General features: G+C 39.6%; 1 protein-coding gene across 8 annotated transcripts in view; it reads left to right on the forward strand.

The window, feature by feature from the left end:
* The first annotated feature begins 4,011 nt into the window (after positions 1-4,011).
* MDM4 (MDM4 regulator of p53) overlaps positions 4,012-25,577 on the forward strand; it is a 58,702-nt gene continuing 37,136 nt past the window's right edge. For 4 of the 8 annotated variants that reach the window (XM_045536524.1, XM_045536521.1, XM_045536520.1 and 1 more), the window contains exons 1-8: positions 4,032-4,155; positions 8,431-8,543; positions 10,600-10,674; positions 13,824-13,957; positions 15,477-15,532; positions 19,499-19,566; positions 20,296-20,395; positions 22,944-23,104. In XM_045536524.1, coding sequence (XP_045392480.1) covers positions 8,466-8,543; positions 10,600-10,674; positions 13,824-13,957; positions 15,477-15,532; positions 19,499-19,566; positions 20,296-20,395; positions 22,944-23,104 — 672 coding nt within the window. In that variant the 5' untranslated portion in view covers positions 4,032-4,155; positions 8,431-8,465. Of the gene's footprint in view, positions 4,156-4,186; positions 4,263-4,338; positions 4,414-8,430; positions 8,544-10,599; positions 10,675-13,823; positions 13,958-15,476; positions 15,533-19,498; positions 19,567-20,295; positions 20,396-22,943; positions 23,105-25,577 lie in introns of those variants that run through there. The other 4 variants (XM_045536517.1, XM_045536518.1, XM_045536519.1 and 1 more) reach the window with 4 other exon arrangements.

Consider the following 25,577-nt stretch of genomic DNA (forward strand, 5'->3'; position numbering starts at 1 on the left):
GCTCTGGTCCAGCAATTCTACTTTTAGGAATTTGTCCTAAAGAAATAATTAGGGATGTATAAAAAGATCTGACTACAGGAGAGATCGTCGTGGGATTTTAATCGGAAATGATATAAATGGCTATATAAATTATGATACAGCCTTAACATGGAACGTTATGCAGCCATTAATAATCGTGTTATGGAAGATAGGACTTGAGAAAAATTGCAAAATATTGTTAAGTTATGAAATATTTCAAATCAATGTTATTGTTTGTTTTGTTTTTTTGAGAAAAAGGTGCATACATGTGTATTGAAAAACTGAAAGGATAAATGCTTCTACAAAGCCTGGGTTCTGAAGTTAAGGGTGCTCTTTGAATCCCTCTGGGGGTTCCAGGAGGGAGAAGCCATAGGAGAAGGGGACTACAGGAAACTGCTTTGTATATGCAAAGTGTTGTTCCTTAGCAAGAGTTGTGGAAAAAGGAGATTATATTCCTCTTTATACATTTTTGTATGTATAAAGTAGTGCATTGTATTTTGTTTTTCAGAAAGACTATAGACCAATAATATTGACTTCTAATTTTTTTTAAACTGTAAGGGGCCATAAAAAATCATCTAATTCAGCCACTTTATTTTACAGATTAGGAAACTGAAGACCTGCAGAACTGTGTTAACTTTCTGGTTTCTAGAAATAGCTAGACTGTAACCCAGATTTCCTGTCGCTTTACTAAATCAACGGTTTGTGAACATAGTTCTTAAAGAAGGAAATGGTGATCACTAAGAGTCAGTTATGAGTTTTTAAGCCAATTTACAATTTTCTTTTTTTGGTAAGGTTATCTGACTGGTAGAAAAGGGAAATACTATAGTTACGGTTTATTTTTTATTATAGCAAGTCATTTGATCAAGTCTTATGAAATCCTCGGGGAAAAGATGAGAAATGTTGCCAGATGTTAACACTATTAGGTGAGATCACTGGTGGTTTTAAAAACAACACTGGAAGATGAACAATCACAAACCAGTGTGAACCATGATGAGAAAAGCACTACTCTTAACAATGACCTAATCAACATATTTATCAAGGTTTTCTTTTTTTTCTTTCTCTTGAGACATTCTTGGTCAGTTTCCCAGGCTAGAGTGCGGTGGCGTCAACCTAGCTCACAACAGCCTCCCAAGTAGCTAGGACTACAGGCGCTCACCACCACTTCCGTCCGGCTAATTTTTTGTTTCTATTTTTAGTGGAGATCAAGGGTCACTCTTGCTCAGGCTGGTCTCGAACTCCTGACCTCAAGGATCCTCCTGCCTCGCCTCCCAGAGTGGTGGGATTATAGGCGTGAGCCACCATGCCCAGCCAGAGTTTTAAATGAAGACCAATTAAATATGTTGATCAATATTTTGCAAAATTGAAAGGACTAATCTCTCTTGACCCTCCAGGGGAGGCTAACTATCGCTCATCCATCACTGCACTCACCACATTCTCTTCACATGGACAGTCTGGCTCTTCCACTAGACAGATTCCCAGTCATACTTGTTTTGGAATCCTCTAGGTTGGTACTTGTAACACAGTAGGTGCTCAACAAATACTTGTTGATCTTAAACTGAATTGCATGTGCATATCATAATTCCAAGTCTCCAGCAGATAACAGAAAGGGATCTAAATTAATCAGGCACTTTTTAAAAGATACAAAACAAATTCCTGTTTGGAAAATTTTTAAATTAAAAAAAGTATTGCACGAAGGGAAAGGGGAAATAGTTGACAGTAATCCACCTAAGAAAGTGCTCCCAAGCCATGCACTCCCTCCCCAGGCTGGGGGCGTGGCTCTGGCCTGTAATCCCAGCACTTTAGAAGGCAGAGGTGGGAGGATCACTTGAGGCCAACATTTCGAGAAACCTGCTCTAGGTAACACAAGACCTCGTTTTCTCTACAAGAAAATAGAAAAGGCCTCTTGAGCCCTGGAGTTCAAGGCGGCAGTGAGCTATGATTGTGCCACTGTGCTACAGCTTGGGCATTAGAGTGAGACCTTGTCTTAAAAAAAAAAAAAAAGCAACTATTTTTTTTTTTTTTTTTTGAGAGGGGTGGTTGCTGACTTCAAGCTCTCTGTGAGCAACCATGAAAAAGTAATTAGGCAGGTGCGGTGGCTCACACCTATAATCCTAGCACTCTGGGAGGCCTAGGCGGGTGGATCCTTTGAGCTCAGGAGTTTGAGACCAGACCAGCCTGAGCAAGAGTGAGACCCCGTCTCTACTAAAAATAGAAAGAAATTATCTGGACAACTAAAATATATATATAGAAAAAATAGCCGGGCATGGTGGCGCATGCCTGTAGTCCCAGCTACTTGGGAGGCTGAGGCAGTAGGATCGCTTAAGCCCAGGAGTTTGAGGTTGCTGTGAGCTAGGCTGACGCCACGGCACTCTAGCCCGGGCAACAAAGCGAGACTCTGTCTCAAAAAAAAAAAAAAAAAGAAAGAAAAAAAGAAAAAGTAATTAATTGTTCAGTTCCTGTACAGCACTCTGGATTTCCCAGCTATGCAGGAGGTTGTGCAAGTAGAGCAAGGTACAATGTGCAAATTAAAGAAGGTCATTGCTCTATTTTCTTTTGCATGGGTCTGGATCTATTTTTGGGTGCTTGTCCAGAAGATGGTGACCAGGAAGGCAAGGGGACTTGAAGCCATGTCAAATAGATAGCTGAAGGCTCAAGGGGATTTTTAGCCTGCAGAAAAACAAGGGGGAGGGTTGGGTATAGGGATTGGAAGCTGTCTTCAAATAACTAAAAAGTGTCATAATAGAAATAAGGAAGGCTTATTCCGTTCTCCAAAGTGCAAAACTAAAACCAATAGAGGTTGGGTGCGGTGGCTCATGCCTGTAATCCTGAAGCACTCTGGGAGCCCGAGGCGGAAGGATCGCTTGAGGTCAGGAGTTCTAGACCAGCCTGAGCAAGAGCGAGACCCGCCCCCCACCCCCATACTAAAAAACCAAAAATTATCGGGGCGTGGTGGTGCGTGCCTGCAGTCCCAACCACTAGAGAGGCTGAGGCAGGAGGATCCCTTGAACCCAGGGGTTTGAGGTTGCTGTGAGCTAGGCTGACGCCACGGCACTCGCCCGGGCAACAGAGTGAGACTCTGTCTCAAATTAAAAAATAAATAAATAAATAAATAAAAATAAATAAATCCAATAGAAATCGCAAGGCAACATATTTCAGCCCAGAAAATCCTCTAACATTTAGAATCATCCTGAAATAAATGAAACGAGGTATTTGGAGGCAGGCAATGCCATTTGGCACCAGCAGAGGTTGAAGACAGCCGCCTTGAGAGGTTTGTTGAAGGCCCTTCTGCAGGAGATTAGACTACATTACCTAGTTGTGTGATCCAGGTAAACTGCATTGCACTCTTCTTGACACCTCTCTTTTAGCACTTACCACATTTCTTGAATTATTGTGTATATACTGGCCTTAACTCCCCCACTTAGCTTCAACACCATGATGCTCTGCTCCCCCGCTCTGGGCCACCCTTGGGGATGAGCGTGCACGCTGGGGCGGGGCTGCGAAGTGAAGGATGCCTCTGATTATGCTCTCAGCTTTCTTCCTTCTGTTTCCTGATCTCCTATCACTTTGATCTTGGACTTTTAGCCTCCAGAACTATGAGAACATAAATTTCTGTTGTTTAAGCCACTCTGGTATTTTGTTATCGCAACCCTAGAAAACTAATACACCTACTATACAACCATTCATTATACTTGTATACAATTCAATACACTACCATACAACATTACAGCAGGGAAAATTAAGTAACTATAACTACACGATTTAAATGTGTTCAACGTTTGTAAGTATCGTCTGTGTAAATATTACAGAACCTTGCGAGGTCCCCAAATGTTGTCTCTCGAAACTTCACGACTTTCAGTCGTCCAGGTCCCTCGACTCTCTCCCCGAACTAGGAGCTACTCTATGGTAGAGAGAGAGAGAGCTCAGACTTTCTAGCTCTCTAGTCCTCTGATTGCCACATCTATGGTTTCCGGAGGCCTCACCGGAAGCTCTCGTGTGCAAAGGCTTGGGGAGACCGGAAGTTGCGCCCTCAGTCCTCGCCATTTCAAAATGCTGCTGAGGCCTTAGGGCCTGTGACTGTCACCCCCCACCACCCCACCCCGGACTCGGCGGGGGAGCGACTCATGGAGCGACCGTAAGGTGTGGCTTCCGGGTTCTGTCCGCGGGGTGCCGGGAGGCCGGGAGCGGGTAGTGGAGAGTGAGGGGCAGGCAGCGGTGCCGCCAATTCCGCCGGCCTCGGAGCGGGGGTAAGCGGGCGGGTGGAGCCTGGGCGTGGGTGGCGGCTTGGGGACGGTCGCGCCCGGCGGAAGGAGGGCGGGTGGGGGAAGGGCCGTGCGATGAGGGCCTGCGGAAGATAAAAGTGGAGGTCGAGTGACGTGCTGTAGTTTCGGCCGACAGGTGACAAACCCTAAAATCGAAGTAGTCGGATTGACGGTGTTTAACTGGACGCAAAATCTGAGGACTACCGAGGCACTTTGGAGAAAGGGGTGGGAGAGAGGGATGCGGGCAGAATCACATTGACGCGTCTTAAGATTATAAGAGAGTGATTTTTAGGGCTGCGGACCGTCTGCCTCTGGGGCACTTGAGTGCGTGTTTGAAAAATGCTCATTTTAGGGCCACACCCAAACCTCCCGGAAGAGTCTCAGGGGATGGAGCTCAGGGAAGTGTATTTCAGTCAACACACTTCCCAGTGGTTTTTGTACACGCTAAACTTTGAAAACCGCTGTTTTAAAGCGACACCTCGCGAAAGTGCTGCTGCTTTGTTCCTTCATTAGGAAAGATCTGTGTTAAGAAGTTACTCCAAGCCCTGGAGTTTGGCACGTGGAACAAGTATCTGTCAGAGATACTCGGAACCTCTTGGTATTAAGTATTACTATATCTCAATTTAGGTTTAGTTCCCCCCTTCCTCATATATTATTTTTCTTTCTTTCTTTTTTTTTTTAATGATGAAATCTAGTTATGTTGAACTTGTAGTTAGATTTAGATTCTTTCTTAGTTTTTGGTCAAGAATATTTAATAGGTGGTGCTGGTTGCTTCCTGTTGCTTCACATCAGGTAGTACATGATGTGTTAATGACCCTCTTCTAGTGATAAGGTTGGGAGGGTCCAAGTGGTCAGCCTGCTTCATGTGTTTACCTGACCCTTGACTTTCACTTAAATGGTTTTAGCATCTCTTGATGACTGTTGAGGAGGTGACATTTAACTTGAGACTTGAAGGTTTAGGGTGAATCAGTCTTACACAGAACTTACAGTGCTCCAAATGAGGGAACAATGCGTGCAAAGGCTCTGAGGTAGGAAGGAAAGGCATGGCTGAGATGCAAGGAGCAAAGGGAAGAATAGGGCAAGATAAAACTGGAAATGTGCTGAGGGGCTAGACCATGTGTTTATCTTAAGAGCAGTAGCAAGCTACTGAACAGAACCTGACACTGTAGGAGTTTTGTTAAAAAAATCCTTTTGGGCCCAGTGTGGTGGCTCACGCCTGTAATCCTAGCACTCTGGGAGGCCTAGGCAGGTGGATCCTTTGAGCTCAGGAGTTCGAGACCAGCCTGAGCAAGAGTGAGACCCCCCGTCTCTACTTAAAATAGAAATAAATTATATGGACAACTAAAAACATATATAGAAAAAATTAGCCGGGCATGGTGGTGCATGCCTGTAGTCCCAGCTACTCTGGAGGCTGAGGCGGGAGGATTGCTTGAGCCCAGGAGTTTGAGGTTGCTGTGAGTGAGGCTGACGCCACGGCACTCTAGCCTGGGCAACAGAATGAGACTGTGTCTCAAAAAAAAAAAAAAAAACTTAAAAAAAAATGATTTTTTAATCATAAACCAAAAAAATAGAGGACAAGGGTGGAAGCAAGAAAACCTTTAGGGGGTATGATACTGTGGAGTACACACACACACACACACACACACCCTCATTTCCTGGCATGCAACTTCTAAAATTCTTGGAGTCTCCAAAGTAATAAATGTCTTTTTGTATGCTAATGAATTGACAACTAGCTGGCTGCCCCTTGGTAGCTTCGGGATGGGGGGCTGGTCACAAGAAAGACCCAGGCAGGATTATAGGGTTGGGACTTTAAGCCCCATTCCAACCTCTCTGGGGAGGGAAGAGTAGCTGAAGATTAAGTTGATCACTTAACTGATACAATCAATTGCACCTAGGTAATGAAGCTTCCATAAAAACCCCAAAAAGGAGCTTCTTGGTGGGGTGGTGCTCCTGGAGAGGACCGTGGAGGCTCTGTGCCCCTTCCCCCATACCTTGCCCTATCCATCTGGTGTTCACTGGTGTCCTTTGTATTATCCTTAAAATCAGTAAATGTGTTTCCCCTGAATTTTGTGAGTCACTTTAGCAAATTAAACTCAAGGAGGGGGTCATGGGAACCCCAGTTTAATAGCTGGTCGGTCAGAAGCAGAGGTAAAACAACCTGGGGCTTGGGATTGGCATCAGAAGTGGGGAACAGTCTTATGGTACTGAGCCTTCAACTTGTAGGATCTGACACTCTCTCCATGTAAAATTCCATGACACCCAGATGGTGTTGGCTACAGAATTGATTGGTTGCTGGTGGGGAGAAATCCCAATTCTTGGTTGTCCAGCGGTCACAAAAGTCTTCTGTATTGATTGTTGTGTGAGAGTATAGGAGAAAAAGATTTGTTATTCCTATATTCTTTGAGGAGGCTAATGCAATTAAGAGGTAGGTGGCTTGGATTTAGTGTAATAATAATGGAACTAGTGAGAAGTGGCTAGATTTTGGAAATATTTTGAAGATAATAGTTTCAGAATTTATTTATGGACTGGGTGTGGAGTGTAAGAGAAAGAGGAGTCAAGAATGGTTTCAGGGTTATTGATCTGAGTAACTGGAAGGATGGAGTTGCCACTTACTGACACAGGGAAGAGTACAGGTCTCGCAGATTTGGGGAGATCAGGAATTGGTTTTATACTTATAAGGTTTGAAATGCCAGTTAAAAGGCGGCTTTAAAATTGTAGTTGTGCTTGTGTCCTGTTTGACTTCCTGTGTCAGTAAGAAGGGAAGATGATGGGGGAGGGGAGGAATTGATACTTTGTTATGGCTAATAAGCCTCTTCAGACGAGTGAGGGACCTCCTTACGTCAGCCAGTATATTTGTAAACTGTTTTTGTACGCTCCCTTTCCCTGATGGGGCTTGTTAGTCATAAATTTCACTAATTTATTGTTGCCTATTTATTATAAAAAGGCATGAAGGTAACTCAGGCAAGTTTATTTAAAAATCTATTTTCCAGCTGGGTGTGGTGCCTTGCACCTGTAGTCCCAGCTACTCTGGAGGCTGAAGCAGGAGGATCACTGGAGCCCAGGAGTTCAAGAACAAACAGCCTGGGCAATCTAGTTTTCTTCTCTGTGGCTTTTTTTTTTTTTTTTTTTAAGGTGAAAAGGTAGAACGTGAAAAATTTCAAGTAAACCATACTCTTCAATTCATAGTAACTTCTTTTCCTTAATAATATATGTATATCTTGGTTTAACCCATTTTGTAGGTATGTAATTGCTGATACATTTATTTTTTATTTTTTTTATTTTTTGAGACAGAGTCTTGCTCTGTTGCCCAGGCTAGAGTGCCGTGGGGTCAGCCTAGCTCACAGCAACCTCAAACTCCTGGGCTGAAGCAATCCTCCTGCCTCAGGATCCCGAGTAGCTGGGACTACAGGCATGTGCCACCATGCCCGGCCAATTTTTGCTATATATTTTTAGTTGTCTGGCTAATTCTTTTCTATATTTAGTAGAGATGGGGTCTTGCTCTTGCTCAGGCGGGCCTCAAACTCTTGACCTAGAGCAATCTTCCCGCCTAGGCCTCCCAGAGTGCTAGGATTACAGGTGTGAGCCACCACACCTGGCCAGGATTTGGTACATTTAAAAGTTGCTTTAATTGACACTGAAAATGTTGATTCTCATTTTCTGTGGTCCCTTCTCAAGACATGTTCCAACATGTTGCAGAGGTTTTCCTGGAAGTCTTCTTGGAATCTTAAATCTGTGACTTATCTTGGTAAATTCCCAGCCCTGGGTCTGTCTTCTAGAGGGTGCTCTTGAACATTGGCCAAGAGGAGGAGGAGATACTAAAGAACTAGCTGATATCCATTGGGGAGGTAATGATTGTAAATTTGACTTTCAGTTAAAACAATTTACTTGTTAACCTCAGTGAGGAGGTTGGAGCATGCCTGAACGTATTTCTGTTTCAGGCTTCATCTGAGGGAAGCATAGGTGATTCTTAATTAAGCTCTTCAGTTTTTTGCAGGATCTGAACTAGAAAGTGATCAGAAGATATGAATAACCTCAGCATTTGTGTAGGGTGTTCTGTTATATGTGTTATATGTGTCTTTTACTTCTGCTGGATAAACGCCAAAGAGAATTTTCTACTTTAGAAATCAATTTTATGAATGTTGTTTTCTTTTAGTTTTACCCACAGACTGCAATTTCTTCACTGCCAAAATGACATCATTTTCCACCTCTGCCCAGTGTTCAACATCTGACAGTGCTTGTAGGATCTCTTCAGGACAAATCAATCAGGTAAATCATTTTTGGATATTCCTATTTTTCTTTAAGTTAAAAAAATTGAATTAAGGCATATAACTGGCTTTACTGACTTGGATTTTATACAGAGCAGAAATAATTATATTAAAAATGACATATTAGAGCAATGGGTAAGCAGTACCAGCATTCATAAATTTGAATTGACCATTGACTAAATAAATATTTGGAGGTTCCAGATTGCTCCAAATGGTACATTTTGAAAACTAGCATGTTTTAGGGTAGAGGTAACTAGTGGAGAATTTGGGTCCGGGTTATATTTGTTTTCTGTCACCAGCACTTTGTTATAATTAATTTGTTTTCTTTAAAAAGCAACTTTAGGCCGGGCACGGTGGCTCACGTGTGTAATCCTAGCACTGTGGGAAGCTGAGGTGGGAGGATCGTTCAAGGTCAGGAGTTTGAGACCAGCCTGAGAAAGAGCGAGACCCCGTCTCTACAAAAAATAGAAAAATTAGCCTGTAGTCCCAGCTACTGGGGAAGCTGAGGCAGGAGGATCACTTGAGCCCAGGAGTTTGAGGTTGCTGTGAGCTAGGCTGCGGCCATGGCACTCTAGCCTAGGCAACAGAGTGAGACTCTGTCTGAAGACAAACAAAAAAAAAATGAAGACACAAACACATTATTCTAGACCTGCACAGGGTCAGGATTATCTGTGTCACCATTGTTCACCTCTACGTCTTGTCCCACTAGAAGGTCTTTAGGGGCAGTAGCACACATGAAGTTGTCCCCTCCTATGGTAACAATGTCTTCTGGAGTACCTCCTGAAGGATCTACCTGAGGTTGTTTTACAGTTAACTTTTATTTTCTTTAATAAGCAGGAGGAATGCACTCTAAAAATAAAAAGTATAGTAAAATCGTAAACCAGTAACCATAGCCATTTATTATCATTATCAAGTATTAAGTACTGTGCATAGTTGTATGTGTGATAGTTTTATATGACTGGCAGTGCAGCAGGTTTGTTTACACCAGCAATGCCACAAACATGTGAGTAATGTGTTGCACTAGTATGTCACTAGGCCATAGGAATTTTTCAGCTGCATTATAATCTTAAGGGACCACTGTGGTATATGTGGTCTGTTGTTGACTGAAATCTTGTTAAGTGAGATGCATGACTGTAAATGATTTTGAGATAATTGGCTATCTCCGGAAGAAAACAAGACATCTCAAACGTTGTACAAAAACAAATTCTAGATGGATTAAAGATTTAAATGTAAAAAGTGAAATAAAAAACAGAAAATATTTGTGAAATATTTGTGAAATATTTGTGAAAACTTTAGAATGAGGGATGTCTTAAGACAAAACTTGACGAGCCTGTAAGAGAGAGAGAAATTTGATCATGTGAAATTTAAAAAACAAAATTGTGTGGCCAAAGACTCCACAGTCAGAGTCAAGAGGTAGCAAACAAAGAGTCACTATCTCTCGGTTGTAACACATTTTGTTTATTTATCCACTGATGGTCATTTGGGTTGTTTCTATCTTTTGGCTATTTGTAGTAATGCTGCTATGAACATTGATGTACAAAATACTTAGTTTAGTCCCAGATTTACGTTGTCTCTCTCTCTTTTTTTTTTTTTGGTGTTGCTGGGTGGGCTTTGAACCAGCTTTCAGTTGTTTTGGGTAGATACCTAGGAGTGGCGTTGCTGGGTCATGGTAATTCTACGTTTCACGTTTTGAGGAACTGCCAAACTGTTTTCCACAGCAGCTGTACCATTTTACATTTCCACCAGCAATGCACAAAGGTTCCAATTTTTCTGCATCCTTGCCAACACTTATTTTCCTTAAAAATTTTTTTTTTGTTTTGTAGCCATCCTAGTGTGAATGTGTTATCTTTTAAAAATGTGATTTTTCAGAAAGGCAGCAAGTAGTATTCTGATCATCTCTAGTTACTTTATGCATTGGAAGATTGTACGTTATTAGGTGATAAATTTCTATCAGTGCTTGTTTGTAAAAAACATGTTTAAGGAAGTTCTCTTGTTCTAAGGATTTCAGAAACCTAATCGAAATGTAAAATAGCAGATTTATTTTATGTTTACATCAGGTACGACCAAAACTGCCACTTTTGAAGATTTTGCAGGCAGCAGGTGCACAAGGTGAAATGTTCACTGTTAAAGAGGTAAGCCATCAGACAAAGAAAATTCTGTTTTAAGAACTGTTGAGAAATAGAAGTCAGCAAGTATGTACTTCTGAAATCAGTCCTAAGAAAGGAAGTTCCATTTCTGAAGTATTGGAGGGGCACCTTTTGCTGTGTTTTAAAGACTGTTAAGTTTGATTTCTCAAATGAAATAAAAAAAAAGTTGGATTTCTCATTTCCTTGTTTTTGAAGCATTTATAAGCTAAACATAATATTAACCATGAATTCATTGATCCAAGAGTTAAAATGTAAAACACATACAGATTAAAAAAATGACACTGTGATTTATAGCTTGTGTTATGAGGCAGGAATTAAATGTGGTAGTTTTCATTATAAATATGTCAGACAGTCTTCTGAGCACTGAGTTACTTTAAACACTTATGCATTTAAATAACTTATTTAACTTTTGAAGGTTTTTTTTAAACAAAACCAAATTGAAATTCTTTAAGTGGAAAAGACTTAATACTAAAATGTTAATCTGTTGGAATGGCTTATATTTAGTAGGGTAGATATCTAACTGTTCCTAAACAGAGAAAACAAAATTATCAACCTTTTTATTTATGTACTTATTTTTTGACTTTTCTTAAAAGCTTCATACCTATCAGCACTGCCATACTCTTGAGCCATTACCTCTCAAGGAAACAAATCTAGAGGCATTTCCTATTTTTCTAGCATATCTACATTTTATTTTAAATCAAGTGCATCATTTTGGACTGTATCTCTAAAATTTTGATACGTATGTAAGACTTCTTCCCAAACAATTATTAAATTCTGGATTTTTATGTCATTAAAGTTGTTATGATGAATTATGCTATCTCCTTCATTAGCATGGCAGTGTTTTCCTAAGTTTACACAATAAACTTTCTATTATGAACCTTTACCTAGCGCATGAAGGGGAGTTTCCTGATTTTTAGTTTTAAATCTTGGTTCTCAGTGTATGTGTTGAGGCAGTATGATATAATGAGAATAGTAGTATTTGTATACAAAGTTAGAGCAGTGTTTTAGAAAATCCTGTTTTATATACTTAGAGTGGATTTATTTTTTCTGAAAGTTAGATAGACATAAGTGTAGAACTGTTTCTTCTAGTAGATGTTTTTCCTGACTAATTTCTCCCTAGATTACTCAGTAGTTGATTAGGTGTGAATGCTCAGCTAATCCATTAATACTGGGACATGGGGGAAGGAAGGGTGTGGGAGGAACAATGGGAACCTGGGAACATCATTACTCCAATATAATGGGAATAGTGTTGGAAAAATTTCATGCAGATATCTAATAATTTCTGAGACATTGAGGCCTAAAGATAAAGATAACTGCCTTGGTTGGCTTGTGATCTGTGACAACAAAATTTTTACTGACATTAAGTGAACTTAATTATTAAGTAAAAAAATTTTTAATCTGCCATATGTAGAAAACATTTCTTTTCAATAGATTTAATTATTTTTGTTAATCATAAAATTCAGCCAAGTTCATTGGCAAAAGGTACCAAATTGGATGATATATTAAAGGTTATAGGAAATGCTTGTCAACCTACATAACAAACAGAGGCTCTCTAAAAAACAGATAATTATTTGGAAATAGAGCATTGCAGTGGGAGTAGATCCATGCCATAATAAACTCTGTGTATTCAGGCAGACAAAGGGGTTTGATTTTTTTTTGTTTTTGGGACAAGGTCTTGCTCTGTTGCCCAGGCTGGAGTGCAGTGGGGTGATCATAGCTCACTGCAGTCTCAAACTTCTGGGCTCAGTGATCCTTTGATCTCACCCTCCGGAATAGCTGGGAACAGGTGCATGCCACCACGCCTGGCTAATTTTTTTTTTTTTTTTTAATTTTTTTTTTGTAGAGATGGGTTCTTGCTATGTTGCCCAGGCTGGTCTTGAATTCCTGTCTTTAAGTGATCCTCCCGCCTTGGCCTCCCAGAATGCTGGGATTATAGGCATGAGCCACTGCACCAGGCCCACAAAGGTTTTTGAAGGAAAAAATGAGGAGATAACATAATTGTTTTGAAGTAACTATCATTGGCTACAAAGATCAGTAACAAGGATGATGCCAGTCAGAGGTTGGACAGGCAGTTGCTGGGCAGATGTCCTTGTAGAAGTATTTTTTGTGTAAGGTTGTGATGGCCTTTGTGCAAGGTTGTGTTGTGTTTTGTTTTATTTATTGATCTGACAAGATGGCAAAGATTGTGGTTTTTGGCAGTCTTTTGTGATAGTTTTTGTTATCAGGTATCCAAGCATGAGAATCCTCTCTTTCTTCATGCTCTTCCCCAGCTCTGTCAGTGTTTTCTTAACGTTAGTGTCTAGATTTTGATTCTGATAACTTTAACATGCTTCATCTACATTTTAGATAATTTTTAAGTTTTGAATGATGAACTTGATTGTCTTCCCTTCCATTTTGTGAACTCTGAAAAAAGCCAGATAGATTAAATTTTTATCTGATAAACATTTGGATTCTATGTTTTATGTACTTACAGTGCTGAAGGCTTATTGAATGTTGAAGCTTTTTGACTTTATTTGCCAAAAAGAATTAGGTGAACACACATCAAAAGCCTAGAATGGGTTGTTTATGTGCCCCTGGACTTGGAAAATATTTTATGATCCAGGCGAATTTAAAGTTTATTATTTCTAGTAATAGAACAGACCCCTTTATTTGGACTGGTGAGAAAATTTTAAGAGGCTATCAGGTGAATTCACCACTTTTTCTCTTTGTCAGATCAGTACATTTCTGTGCTAAAAAGTTTGAGTGTGTTAATTGGCAGAAAAATAATGATTAGATGGACATGGTAGTTGGGAGCAACTCTCCTGTTGTAGAACCCCTTGCACAAGCACTGGCAGTCTTGTAAATGTGTTATGTCTTTCTCTAGAAAACTAACTTACTGGCCAGGGGTGGTGGTGCACGCCTGTAGTCCCAGCTACTCAGGAGGCTGAGGCGGGAGGATAGCTTGAGCCCAGGAGTTTGAAGTTGCTGTGAGCTAGGCTGATGCCATGGCACTCTAGCCTGGGCAACAGAGCCAGACTCTGTCTCAAAAAAAAGAAAGAAAGAAAGAAAACTAACTTACCTTACCTCCTCATAATTAATTTGTGTTTTTGGCAGCCAGTGGACAGATCATTTCATGGTATTTTGTTCCCACACAGGTCATGCATTATCTAGGTCAGTATATAATGGTGAAGCAACTTTATGATCAGCAGGAGCAGCATATGGTATATTGTGGTGGAGATCTTTTGGGAGAGCTACTAGGACGTCAGAGCTTCTCCGTCAAAGACCCAAGGTAAAAAGAGTGAGGATTTGTGAATCTTTTTGGGGGCTTATACTTAGCCACTTAATCTCTGTAGGTTATTAATTTTTTTTATTACTTTAGTCCTCAAGTGCTTAAGCAAAAGGTCTATGTGTTAGGTAGCCTGTGAGACACTGAGAATACAGTAGTGAGCAACATGGATGGTCTCTGATTTTGTGGACTATTCAGAGTAGTGAGACAGTGGATACTCTTCCCCATCTTAATCAAATTATCACACCAGTACATGGTAAAATTACACTATGATAAGTGCCACAGAAAAGAGGTACATGAAGCAGGAAGTGGGTGGGATTTAGAGTGTTAGGAGTTAAGAAAAGCTTCTTTCAGTGAAATTTGAGCTGGGAGCTGAAGGACAATTAAAAGGTTGATTAGAGCTGTGGTTCCCCACTCCCAGGCCACGGACTGGTACTGTTCTGTGGCCCTTCAGGAAGCAGGCTCAGCAGCGGGCAAGCAAGCAAAGTCTTTACAGCCCTGCCCCATCGCTTGCATCACTGCATAAGCTCCGCCTCCTGTCAGATCAGCAGTGGCATTGGATTCTCACAGGAGCATGAACCCTGCTGTAAACTGCGCATGCGAGGGATCTAGGTTGCACGCTCCTTATGAGAATCTGATGCCTGATGATCTGAGGTGGAGCTGAGGGGGTGATGCTAGTGCTGGGGAGCAGCTGCAAATACAGGTTATTATTAGCAGAGAGGTTTGACTGCACGATGAATTATCCCGAAAACCATCTCCCCATCTGTGGGAAAACTGTCTTCCATGAAATTGGTCCCTGGTGCCAAAAAGGTTGGGGACCACTAGATTAGAGGAGGTTGAAGGAGAGCTTCAGGCAGATTTAACATCATGTGTATAGGCCTGGGTAGGAGGGAACTTGATATGACCAGCTTAGAATTTTGTATAATAATTGTTGGAGAGAGAGGAAGAGTGAGCAGATAAGAGAAATGTAGAATTGCTGAGCAGTTTGAGGTTGATGATGAGCCTAATAAGAATCACAGCAGAGTTCATCTGACCTGTTAACTTTTCTCCAGCTGCATGGGTTATATGGTCATTAGCTTATACAGTCAAAAGCTAATTAGTAATTAGAAACCAGTGTTCTCTCTCTATAGCTTTGTGATGACTTTTTCTTCTAAGCTCATTTTGTCTTAAATTAAGACTCCTCTGCACCCCCACTCTCCAATTAAAATCTAAAACTTAACTCCTAGAAGGAAGGAATAGTTTCCAAAGGAAATCTCCCCACTTGGATTCCTGTTAACTAGTGAAATAAAATGTAAATCCGTTTTTTTTAATGGGGGCAAAGTAACACAAGGGCCTGGGCATTAACTTCTTAATATTTAAATAATTAAAATCTATTCTGGAGATAAGATTCTTCCTCTCTCTGCCTTGTAGAGAAAGCTGGGAGATAACATACCAGAAGTCTATTTAATATTTAATGGAAAACCACTGATGCCTTCAGAGTAGCATTTGGAGTTGTTAATTTTTTGTTTTATCTCTTAAACAGCCCTCTGTATGATATGCTAAGAAAGAATCTTGTCACTTTAGCCACTGCTACTACAGGTACGTCACATCATATTTCTGCAGTCTGTGTCATAGCTTTGAGTTCAAGGGGGCAAACGATGGGAAAGCAAGGAGGGCGAAGGTGGAAATGGAGTGCTGTCTTTGGCATGACTGGGAGGAATATATACTACATGTCACAAGAGCGTCAGTACTGTGCTACTTAACTTTTCATTGTGAAAAATCTCAAACATACTGAGGATAGAGAGATGCTGACCTAGACGTGCTGTTAACATTTTGTCACATTTGCTTCATCTAGACATACTTTTAAAAATCTCTAATAGTTAAGGTCTTTTTTCCTTCAAACATACAATACCATTGTTACACACAAAATTAATAATAAACAATCAATAATAATTCCATAATCCTAGCAGTTTATGTATTGTTTCCCCCAGTTATTTCAAAAATATATATGGCCTGTTCAAATCAGGACCCAAAGTCCACACATTGCATTTGGTTGTATCTGATAAGTGCCTTTAATTTATAAACTTAACCCTCTTGTTTTCATGTCATTTATTTGTTGAAGAACTGAGTCATTTTTTCTGTAGAATTTTCCACATTCTGGAGTTTGCTAATTGTATCCTTGTGATTGTGTTTAATATGTTTCTTTATCCCCCCATTTTCAGTAAATTAGTAGTGCTTAAATAGATTGAAGTTTAAATTTTTTGCCAAGAAAGCTTTATAGGTGGTGCTTTGTACTTTGATGTGTTTTATCACATCACACTCATTATAAGGTCTGCCTGTCCCTCTTTTAGTCATGTTAAGATTCTGTGAGCTCAGGTGGTATTAGTCTGATCTATCCCTTATAAAGATCCTCCAAGAACCTTTCACCTAATTGTGTTAGCTTTCTGTTATCTGAATGCCAGTTTGTCTAATCTTTTGCTTGATTCCAGACCTTTCTAAATACTACTCTTTGAATTTATCTATTAGGTATGTGCAGGAAAATGGCTGCTTTGGGGTCTGAGGTCTCCAAAATGGTGGTGTGTTAGAGATAAGTGAATAAGCTGGGTACAACTGAAGTGTAACTCTGTCTCACTCATTTTCAAATAATGAAAGTTTTTTTCCCCCCTCTACTACATGAAGCCCTTTTGTGAGCTTCAATTTAGATTTTAGGTAATATTTTGCTTTGAAGAAAGCCCAAGTTTGTCATTTTTTTTTTTTTTTTGAGACAGTCTTGCTCTGTCACCCTGGGTAGAGTGCAGTGGCATCATTGTAGCTCACCCGCAACCTCAAACTCTTAAGCTCAAATGATCCTCTTGCCTTAGCCTCCCGAGTAGCTGCAACTGGAGGCGAGTGCCACCACACAGGGCTACTTTTTCTATTTTTAGTAGGGACATGGTTTTGCTTTTGCTCAGGCTGGTCTCAAACTACTGAGCTTGTGATCCTCCCACCTCAGTCTCCCAGAGTGTTAAGATGACAGGCGTGAGCCACCATGCCCGGCCTGTAATCTCTTTAGATTGGCTATCTTTTGATAGTTTACTGAAATAGGTTGAAATAGGTTGAAAAGAATTTCACTCTCAGTGAAGATTTAGTTGTTAAAGTCTGGGCAAGAGACTTTGCTCTCATGTGGAAACATGATTTTGAACTTACATTGAATTTTGAAGCCTGTTGGTTTCATTGAGTCATTTGCCCACTTCACCCGCTTCATATGGCTGTAAATTTCTGTTTGAGAGGGAAGGCCTTGCAAATGATATGGCAGCTTTATTGGAATTCAGTCACTTGTGAAATAGTATGGCTTTCCTGGGATAGTCACTGACAGCTTGAAATGGAGGGTTCTATAATTACTCATTCACTCTTTCAGTAAAATTTTTTTTCCTTTTTCTACCCGCTTTGGCCATCCCCAAATTTGTTTTCCAATTGATCTACTCTCTGAATATCTACAGTGGATATAATTCTTACTTTTTTCCCCTCTCATTTTCTTTCTTGTACTTTCTGCATAATTTAACATGCCATATATTATAAAGAGCATTTCTATAAGCAAACATTTCAGTTGATCCTCACAACAATCCTGTGAGGAGAGTCAGTAGATGAAGAAATTGAGGTTTTGTTTTTTTTTTTTTTTTAACATAATGGATTTACCCAAGATCAGATACCACTGATAAGTGGTAGAACAGAGATTTCTTCCTATGGGCCATATAATGATGTCTTCTTAACCCTTGCTTGTAACAGAATTTGTTCCCCCAGTTTTTTTTTTACAAATTCTTTTCCTCTGAACATCAAATCTTTAAAATGTTTTTATTGTTTAATTTTTCATTTAAAAAAAATTCAGATTTAACAAAAAAGTTGAAAAATATTATATAGAGTTCCTATATTTTCTTTACCTAGATTCCCAGATGGTAACATTTTACATAACTATAGTTTAATGATCAAAACCAGGGAATTGCCCCCAAGTAATTCTGATTATCTACTCTGACTTGCACTTGTGTTGGTGCTTGTGGTTGGCCATCTCTGTTGGTTTTCATAAATTGGGTTGCATGTGTTTGTTTTGTTTGAAAGGACAAATGAGAAAAGTGCTGTTCATATAATTTATTTTACACCTTTGCAAATGGGTTAAACCTTTTATTTTGATGGTTGAAGAAAATGCCATTATTTAAAGTGAAGGTGGTTCTTTCTAAATCATTTCTCCAAATTTTCCCTTGTATACTAATAAAATGAAATGGATATGATAAACATTATATTTATTTTAAAATTTCTCTTTTACATTGTGGTTTCCCCAGATGATTCATTTTTTCTCGTAATTGTCTTAACCTAAGTAAGGTAGTAAGGCTTTAGAAATATAAATGACATTAGTAATAAAATTACTTTATTAAAGGACTGCTGCACCTGTATTGTGTGTTAATGGAACCTTGCTTTGAAGACTGCTGTGGCCAGAAAATGCCATCTCTTGAACTTTTCACTGTCTCCCTTTATCTATAAAAATGCCTGGAAATAATGTTTTTTATAATTACAAGTTTTAAAATGTTTACTTTGTGCAAAACAACTCAATTGTCAGACCAGTTGTAGGATCTGTTTTCTTTCTTTAGCAGTCTTTATTAGATGAGGATGATGTTTTCCACATGTCCTATCTCTGAACCTGGTAGTGGTTGATGAACTTGATCCACAACAGACTTATTTGGGTGCATCTCAGTTACATGTAGCCTCACATAATGGATGGTCCACATTATTAAATTGCCTGCAGCTTGTTTTTTTCCTGTAGTCAAGTGTTTCTCTTCTGCTTGAAAAATTTCTAAGTCCTTGGAATACATTTCTCTCTTAGACCAATGCAGTATCTCAGAATTTCTGTTTGGGTTATTGTTTTCTTTGTTTCTTTATGTTGGCCTTGAGAAAAACTTTTTATCTGCCTCTTCTTTCTTCTTAGGAAATATTTATAGTAACTGGGGAAAAAAGACTTGATGAAAAACATCTAATCTACATATAGGCGATGGGAATTTAAACCATGAAATTATTATTGACACTTAGAATGTAGGTTTACTTGAAGACGCTGTTGTTTTATGAAGCAAGTTTTGGGAAGATTTCCAGATTTTAAGATCTCATAATCCTGTATAACTTTAACACTTGAAAATCAACATTAAATTTAAAAAGCCAAACACTTTCTGTTGTTTATAAGCTAGGCAAATTTGGTAATACAGGAAGAGATGACAAAAATAGTCTCCATTATTTCCTGCTTGGAAACACTTTTCATGTAAAATTTTGAAAGCCTGCTATGGAAAAACAATTTTTGGTCATTTTTCACTTTTCCCCAGATTATATTTTGGTAATATATTTTGAATATGGCCTGTCTTGGTCTTTGTCATTTTTATCAGTTTTGATTTTTTCCTTCTTGTAAATAAGAGCCTTGTCCAGCGGACATGGAGAAGTACATCTCTAGGGACCAAACCTAGCTCTAGGGTTGTTTTCTGAGGTCCTTTTTGTGTGGAAAGAATGGTTATTACCAGGGAAGGTTTTCCTTTTGTTTTACTTGCTATCCAGATGCTGCTCAGACTCTCGCTCTCGCACAGGATCACAGTATGGATATTCCAAGTCAAGACCAACTGAAGGTAAAATCACCACACGGTGACTTCTTTTGTTGTACAGAGTGGCCCCTTCTCTGTACCTATGGATCTTGGACTCCCAAGACCTTTCCATGAATGTGGTAAGAATTTAATAGGAAAGGTTCTTGGGAGCTCACAGACCAGGGACAGAGTGAACCTTCTCTGTTCTGCCCATAACAGAGTTCCAGTCTCTGAATCTTTCTTTGGGATGTAGCACTTCTGATCTTCAGTTCTTCCAGTTGCATTTTCTTTGGGTTTGTGTGTGTCTGTGTATGTCTGTGTGTGTGTGGTGTGTGTATGTGTTTGAGGAAACTGCTTTATTAGATTTTAACAGGTTTGTTGCAGTTAAGTTCATGTCAGGCCATTTCCTAAAGCTTCCTCAAACCTGGGGAAAATTTATGATGATCATGGTAGATGGTGAGGGTTTCACATGTTTTCTGAATTATGCCTAATTTTGTAGTAGGCTAGAGGCTTTATACAGATAGCCTGTTGTTAACCTTTGCATAAAGGCCAAAATCTGTTTTTCCCCCCAGGTTTGGGATTCTCCTAGCTCTGTTCACAGTGGGTTGAGGAGAGGTGTTGCCTTTACTTGATGACTGTTGTGAACTCCAGAGTTCTCTTTCTTGTGTGTAACCCATTGTGTTACACACTAACTGGTGAGCCAGAATGGAACTGCTACATCCCCTGGTCTCAGTTATTTCTGCTACACTGATAGACACCTTTCCCTTCTTTCAGCAAAGTGCTGAGGAAAGTTCCAATCCCAGGAAAAGAACTGAAGAAGGCGATATTCCCACACTGCCTACCTCACAGCATAAATGCAGGAATTCTAGAACAGGTATGTTTTAGGTTAAGGCTGTGTAGACTTGTTTCTCTTTGTTTGTTTGTTTGTTTTTTTGTCTCTTCACGTGAAGAGAGGTATATGTCATAATTTCTCATTCTTTTCTGAAAACCTTTTATCATCATTGTTAACTATGAAGATGGTAGTGCTTTTTTAGCAACCCATGATTACTAGGATGATGTGAGACCCTTCCATTAGCTGGCATGCTAATAGAAGATAGCTACACCTTTATCAGTTTGTTACCTGGTGAATTTTGTCTATATATGAATTAAGTTGCCTTGGCCATTTTAATCTTGGTACCCCTGTATATATTTGATTTGGTTAGAATTTTTATTTTGATTTGTCTGCTTGAGGCAAAAGCTAATTTTCATAGATTTTTAAGTTTGCAGAGATAAGATATACTTAGTATCGTAGGGCCAAGAATGAGTTAATAAGAAGCCTTTTACAGGTTTAGCTTCCCTAATCCAAAATGCTCCAAAATCTGAAACCTTTTGAGTACTGACATGATGCCACAAGTGGACTATTTCACACCTGACCTTATGTGACAGGTTGCAGTCAAAACTTTGTTTCAGGAACAAAATTATTAAAAATAATGTATAAAATTACCTTCAGGCTATACAGATATATGAAACATAAATGAATTTTGTGTTTAGACTTGGGTCCTATCCCCAAGGTATCTCATTATGTATATGCAAATACTCCAACATCTGAAAAAATTTGAAATCCAAAACACTTCTGGTCCAAAGCATTTTGGATAAGTGATATTTAACCTGTAGTTTCTTTTTCCTTGGATGGTAGTCACCGCATCTTTGCCATCCTATTAGATATTGATATAGGCAAAATGGGTTAACTGATATTTGCCCTAAAACTCCACTTTGTAAAATACCTCCTAAAATCATGTGAGGTTTTTTTGTTTTATTTTGTTTTTGGCAAAGATGTATGAAATCAAATTCCCCAAAGACATTTTACGTCATGAGAGTTTCTAGTCTAGGCACCTGGCTCACACTTGGACCAATGGCGGGTTTGGTCTCAAGCTATGTCCCAGAAAGTTATGCTGCTGAAGTTGTTTTAAATGTTTAAATTAAATTTGAAACAGTTCATTATGTTGAATTGTTTTAATTTGCATTTGAACATAAACTGAATTTTGGGCTACCTAGTTACCTCAGAATTATTTCATTGTATATGATATTAAGTGTGTAATCTTATTTCTTTAAATCCAGGTCCTTGTTTCTCCTCAAAAGGCTGTTTAAAAGAACAGCCAATTTAAGAGACTATATGTAGTTTGTGATGGAAATTTTGGGACTAGTTTAGTATTTTCAAGAAGGACTATAGATAGGACAGAATTTTTATTTATGAAAAGATTGACCTAATTTCATTCCCTTCACAATAAGTTGTAGAGCTTGAGTAGAGGAAAATACTTTAATATGGCACCATCTTAGGAATTTGGTTTCTAATAATTTCAGCAATGAGTAAATAAAAATGTAGTTGAAATTTCCCTGGCCACAGATGTGCCTTTTAGTAGGTAGGATAAGCATAATTTATAAGTGGATGGGGTAAGCTTATATTCTGACAGGGACTCATTTATTGCAGAAATTCTTTTTTTGTTTTTTGCCCTCTCAACCCAGCTTTTCTCGACTCCAGAAGAACCGGGAAGAGAGGGCCTTATTGCAGAAATTCTTTGAACCATATGTACCTTAGCATATTTAAATGCCCGTGGTTGCCATCAGCAGGCCTAATGCATTGGGAAGAGGTAAAAGAGAGCGAGAAAGTAGGAAAAGAGTAGAGCACAACAGAAAAGACTGGAGGATGAGAAACAAGAATTTCATGTGATAACAACAAATTATATTAGTAAATGCCTTGAATGTCATTCGAGATCTTTTACTTGAAATATGTGGGGCCTTAATATTTGTGGTATTTCTATATACTTAACTCCAAAAGAGCCCATTGATCCAGAAATGGCATATGTATGTATGTATTTGGACAACCTAGTTAAGTGTTTTATAATGGTTGTTACCTACCAAAACATATGAATTATTGAGAAATGTCCCAAAATATATGGCACCAGTGAGACTGCATTGACAACCTTGTGATTGCCCATTATGGTCTGTACCACCTTGCGTCAATCACAAGGATTAGGCCACTGTGTATCACCATTTGCAGTGCAGTGAATCAAACTATTATGAGGCATTATATACTAGAGTAAGTAACTTTTAAGTTACTACAGTTGGTAGGAATGTTTACAATGCCAGTAAATGACCATTCAGAACATTCAGAATCCTTTAGGAACAATGTCATTGTTCAGATGCTTTCAGACTTTAGATTCCTTGACAAGTGATTATCTACTTCTAGTGTCATTACTTGCTAATGAAGCCTAAACAGGGGAGGAGATTTGGGCTCTGACACTAAGACAGATACTTAATTTCTAGTTCTTTCTTACTGAGAATAGGAATCTCTTTTTACCTATCTTATAAAGAAGTTGTAAGTATTCTGAAGAAAGTCTTGGTTAAGTGTTACATATATAGATATTATCATTTGACTTCTATAGGTGAAGACTTGATAGAAAATTTAACCCAAGATGAGACAACTAGGCTGGACCTTGGTTTTGAGGAATGGGATGTAGCTGGCCTGCCTTGGTGGTTTTTAGGAAACTTGAGAAACAACTATACCCCTAGAAGTAATGGCTCAACTGATTTACAGACAAATCAGGTAAATTTCACATTTGAAGGGGGACTTTTTTTTTTCTTTTGAAAGAGTAACATTCTTGGTTACTCTTGACCACACTTTGTATTCTCTAAGAATTCTTATTTGCTGCTGTGACTTTAAATACCATGTGAATGTATATGATGTGCAAATCTGTATCTTTAGCCCTGACCTCTCCCCTAAATGCCCAACTTCCATGTCCAGCTGCTTACTTAATACCTCCACTTAAAGGATCTGACATTTAACATGTTCAAACCAGAACTCTTTTTTTTTTTTTTTTGAGACAGAGTCTCACTCTCTTGCCCGGGCTAAGAGTGCCATGGCATCAGCCTACCTCACAGCAACCTCAAACTCCTGGACTCAAGCGATCCTCCTGCCTCAGCCTCCCGAGTTGCTGGAACTACAGGCATGCGCCACCATGCCCGGCTAATTTTCGTATATATATGTTTTTAGCTGTCCATATAATTTCTTTCTATTTTTAGTAGAGACAGGGTCTAGCTCTTGCTCAGGCTTGTCTTGAACTCCTGAGCTCAAACAGTCCACGCGCCTCAGCCTCCCCGAGTGCTAGGATTACAGGCGTGAGCCACCACGCCCAGCCCAAACCAGAACTCTTGATTTTTTTTTTTTTTTTTCTTTTAAAGAGGTGGGGTCTCGCTGTGTCACCCAGGCTGAAGTTCAGTGGCCTGATCATAGCTCACTGCAGCCTAGAATTCCCGGGCTCAAGTGATCCTCGTGCTTCAGGCTCCTGTGTATCTAGGACTACAGACAGGAACCACTACGCCTGGCAAGTTTTTTATATTTTGTAGAGATAGGGTCTCCCTATGTTGCTCAGGCTGGTCTTGAACTTTTGACCTCAAGTGATCTTCCCACTCCAGCCTCCCAGAGTGCTGGGGTTATAGGCATCAGCCACTGTGCCTGGGCTATTTATTTATTTATCTTTTTAATCAAACACTCCCTAGACTTTCTTCTTTCATCTTCTATCTACCCAGTTATTCCAGCCAAATATTAAGGAGATATTGATTTCCTTTTCTTTGTCAGAGCCCTCATTCAGGTTATCAGCTCTTTATCCAAAATACATTTAAGCTATAACCAGTTTTTACTGCTTGCACTGTCATACCCTAATTCAAGCCATCATCATTTTTCATACAGGTATTGTAATAAAACCTCATACCACAACTGCTCTAGCTGTTTCTATTTTTGTTCATAGAATAGTTCAGTCTTTTTAAAGAGTAAATTTTTTTTTTTTTTTTTTTTTGAGAGAGTCTCACTTTGTTGCCCGGGCTAGAGTGAGTGCCGTGGTGTCAGCCTAGCTCACAGCAACCTCAAACTCCTGGGCTTAAGCGATCCTACTGCCTCAGCCTCCCGAGTAGCTGGGACTACAGGCATGCGCCACCATGCCCGGCTAATTTTTTCTATATATATTTTTAGTTGTCCAGATAATTTTTATTTCTATTTTTAGTAGAGATGGGGTCTCGCTCAGGCTAGTCTCGAACTCCTGACCTCGAGCGATCCACCCGCCTCGGCCTCCCAGAGTGCTAGGATTACAGGCGTGAGCCGCTGCCCGGCCCGGCCCTTTTTTTTTTTGAGACAGGGTCTCACTCTAGTCCAGACTAGAGTATGCAGTGGCATCATCATAGCTCATTACAACCTCCACCTCTGGGCTCAAGCGATTCTTCTGCGTCACCCTCCCTAGTAGCTGGAACTACAGGCTCTTACCACCATGCCCAGCTAATTTTTTTTCTTTTTAGTAGAGATGGGTCTCACTGTTGCTCAGGCTGGTCTCAAACTTCTGACCTCAAGCAGTCTTCCTGCCTTGGCCCCCCAGAGTGCTAGGATATAGGTGTGAGCCACCATGCCTGGCTTTAAAGAGTTTGTTTATTTATTTATTTATTGAGACAGAGTCTCACTCTGTCTCCCATGCTAGAGTGCAGTTGTGTCATCATAGCTCACAGCAACCTCAAATTCCTGGGCTCAAGCGATCCTCTTGTCTCAGCCTCCTGAGTAGCTGGCACTACAGGCGTGTGCCACCATGCTCAGCTGATTTTTCTGTTTTTTGTGGAGATGGGGTCTTGTTCTTGCTCAGGCTAAGAGTAAATTTTTAATGGTAAAGTTATATTATATCACTGCCATATTGTATCTCTGGTGGCTTCAGAAAGCAAGTAGGATAAAATGTAGACTTTTTACCATAGCCATAACTGATTCAGCCCCCTCCTTCCTCACCTCCTGTCATTTTTCTTTGTTCACCATGTGCATTTTAGGCACACCAGGCTGTTTTCTGATGCTGTAACCCCAAAATTCTTCCTCAGGCACCTTAAATTTGTTCTTTCCTCTTTCTGGAATACTCTTCACCCACATCCTTTCATTTCCTTCTCAAAATTTAGGACTCTGCTCAAATGTAATTTCCTCAAAGAGGTCATCTCTGGTCACCAAGGCTGTCATGTTATGTAGTTCCAGTGGTATACATTCACTTTTTGTTTTG

This window comes from Lemur catta, chromosome 23, assembly GCF_020740605.2.
Source record: "Lemur catta isolate mLemCat1 chromosome 23, mLemCat1.pri, whole genome shotgun sequence".
Lineage (NCBI taxonomy): Eukaryota > Metazoa > Chordata > Mammalia > Primates > Lemuridae > Lemur > Lemur catta.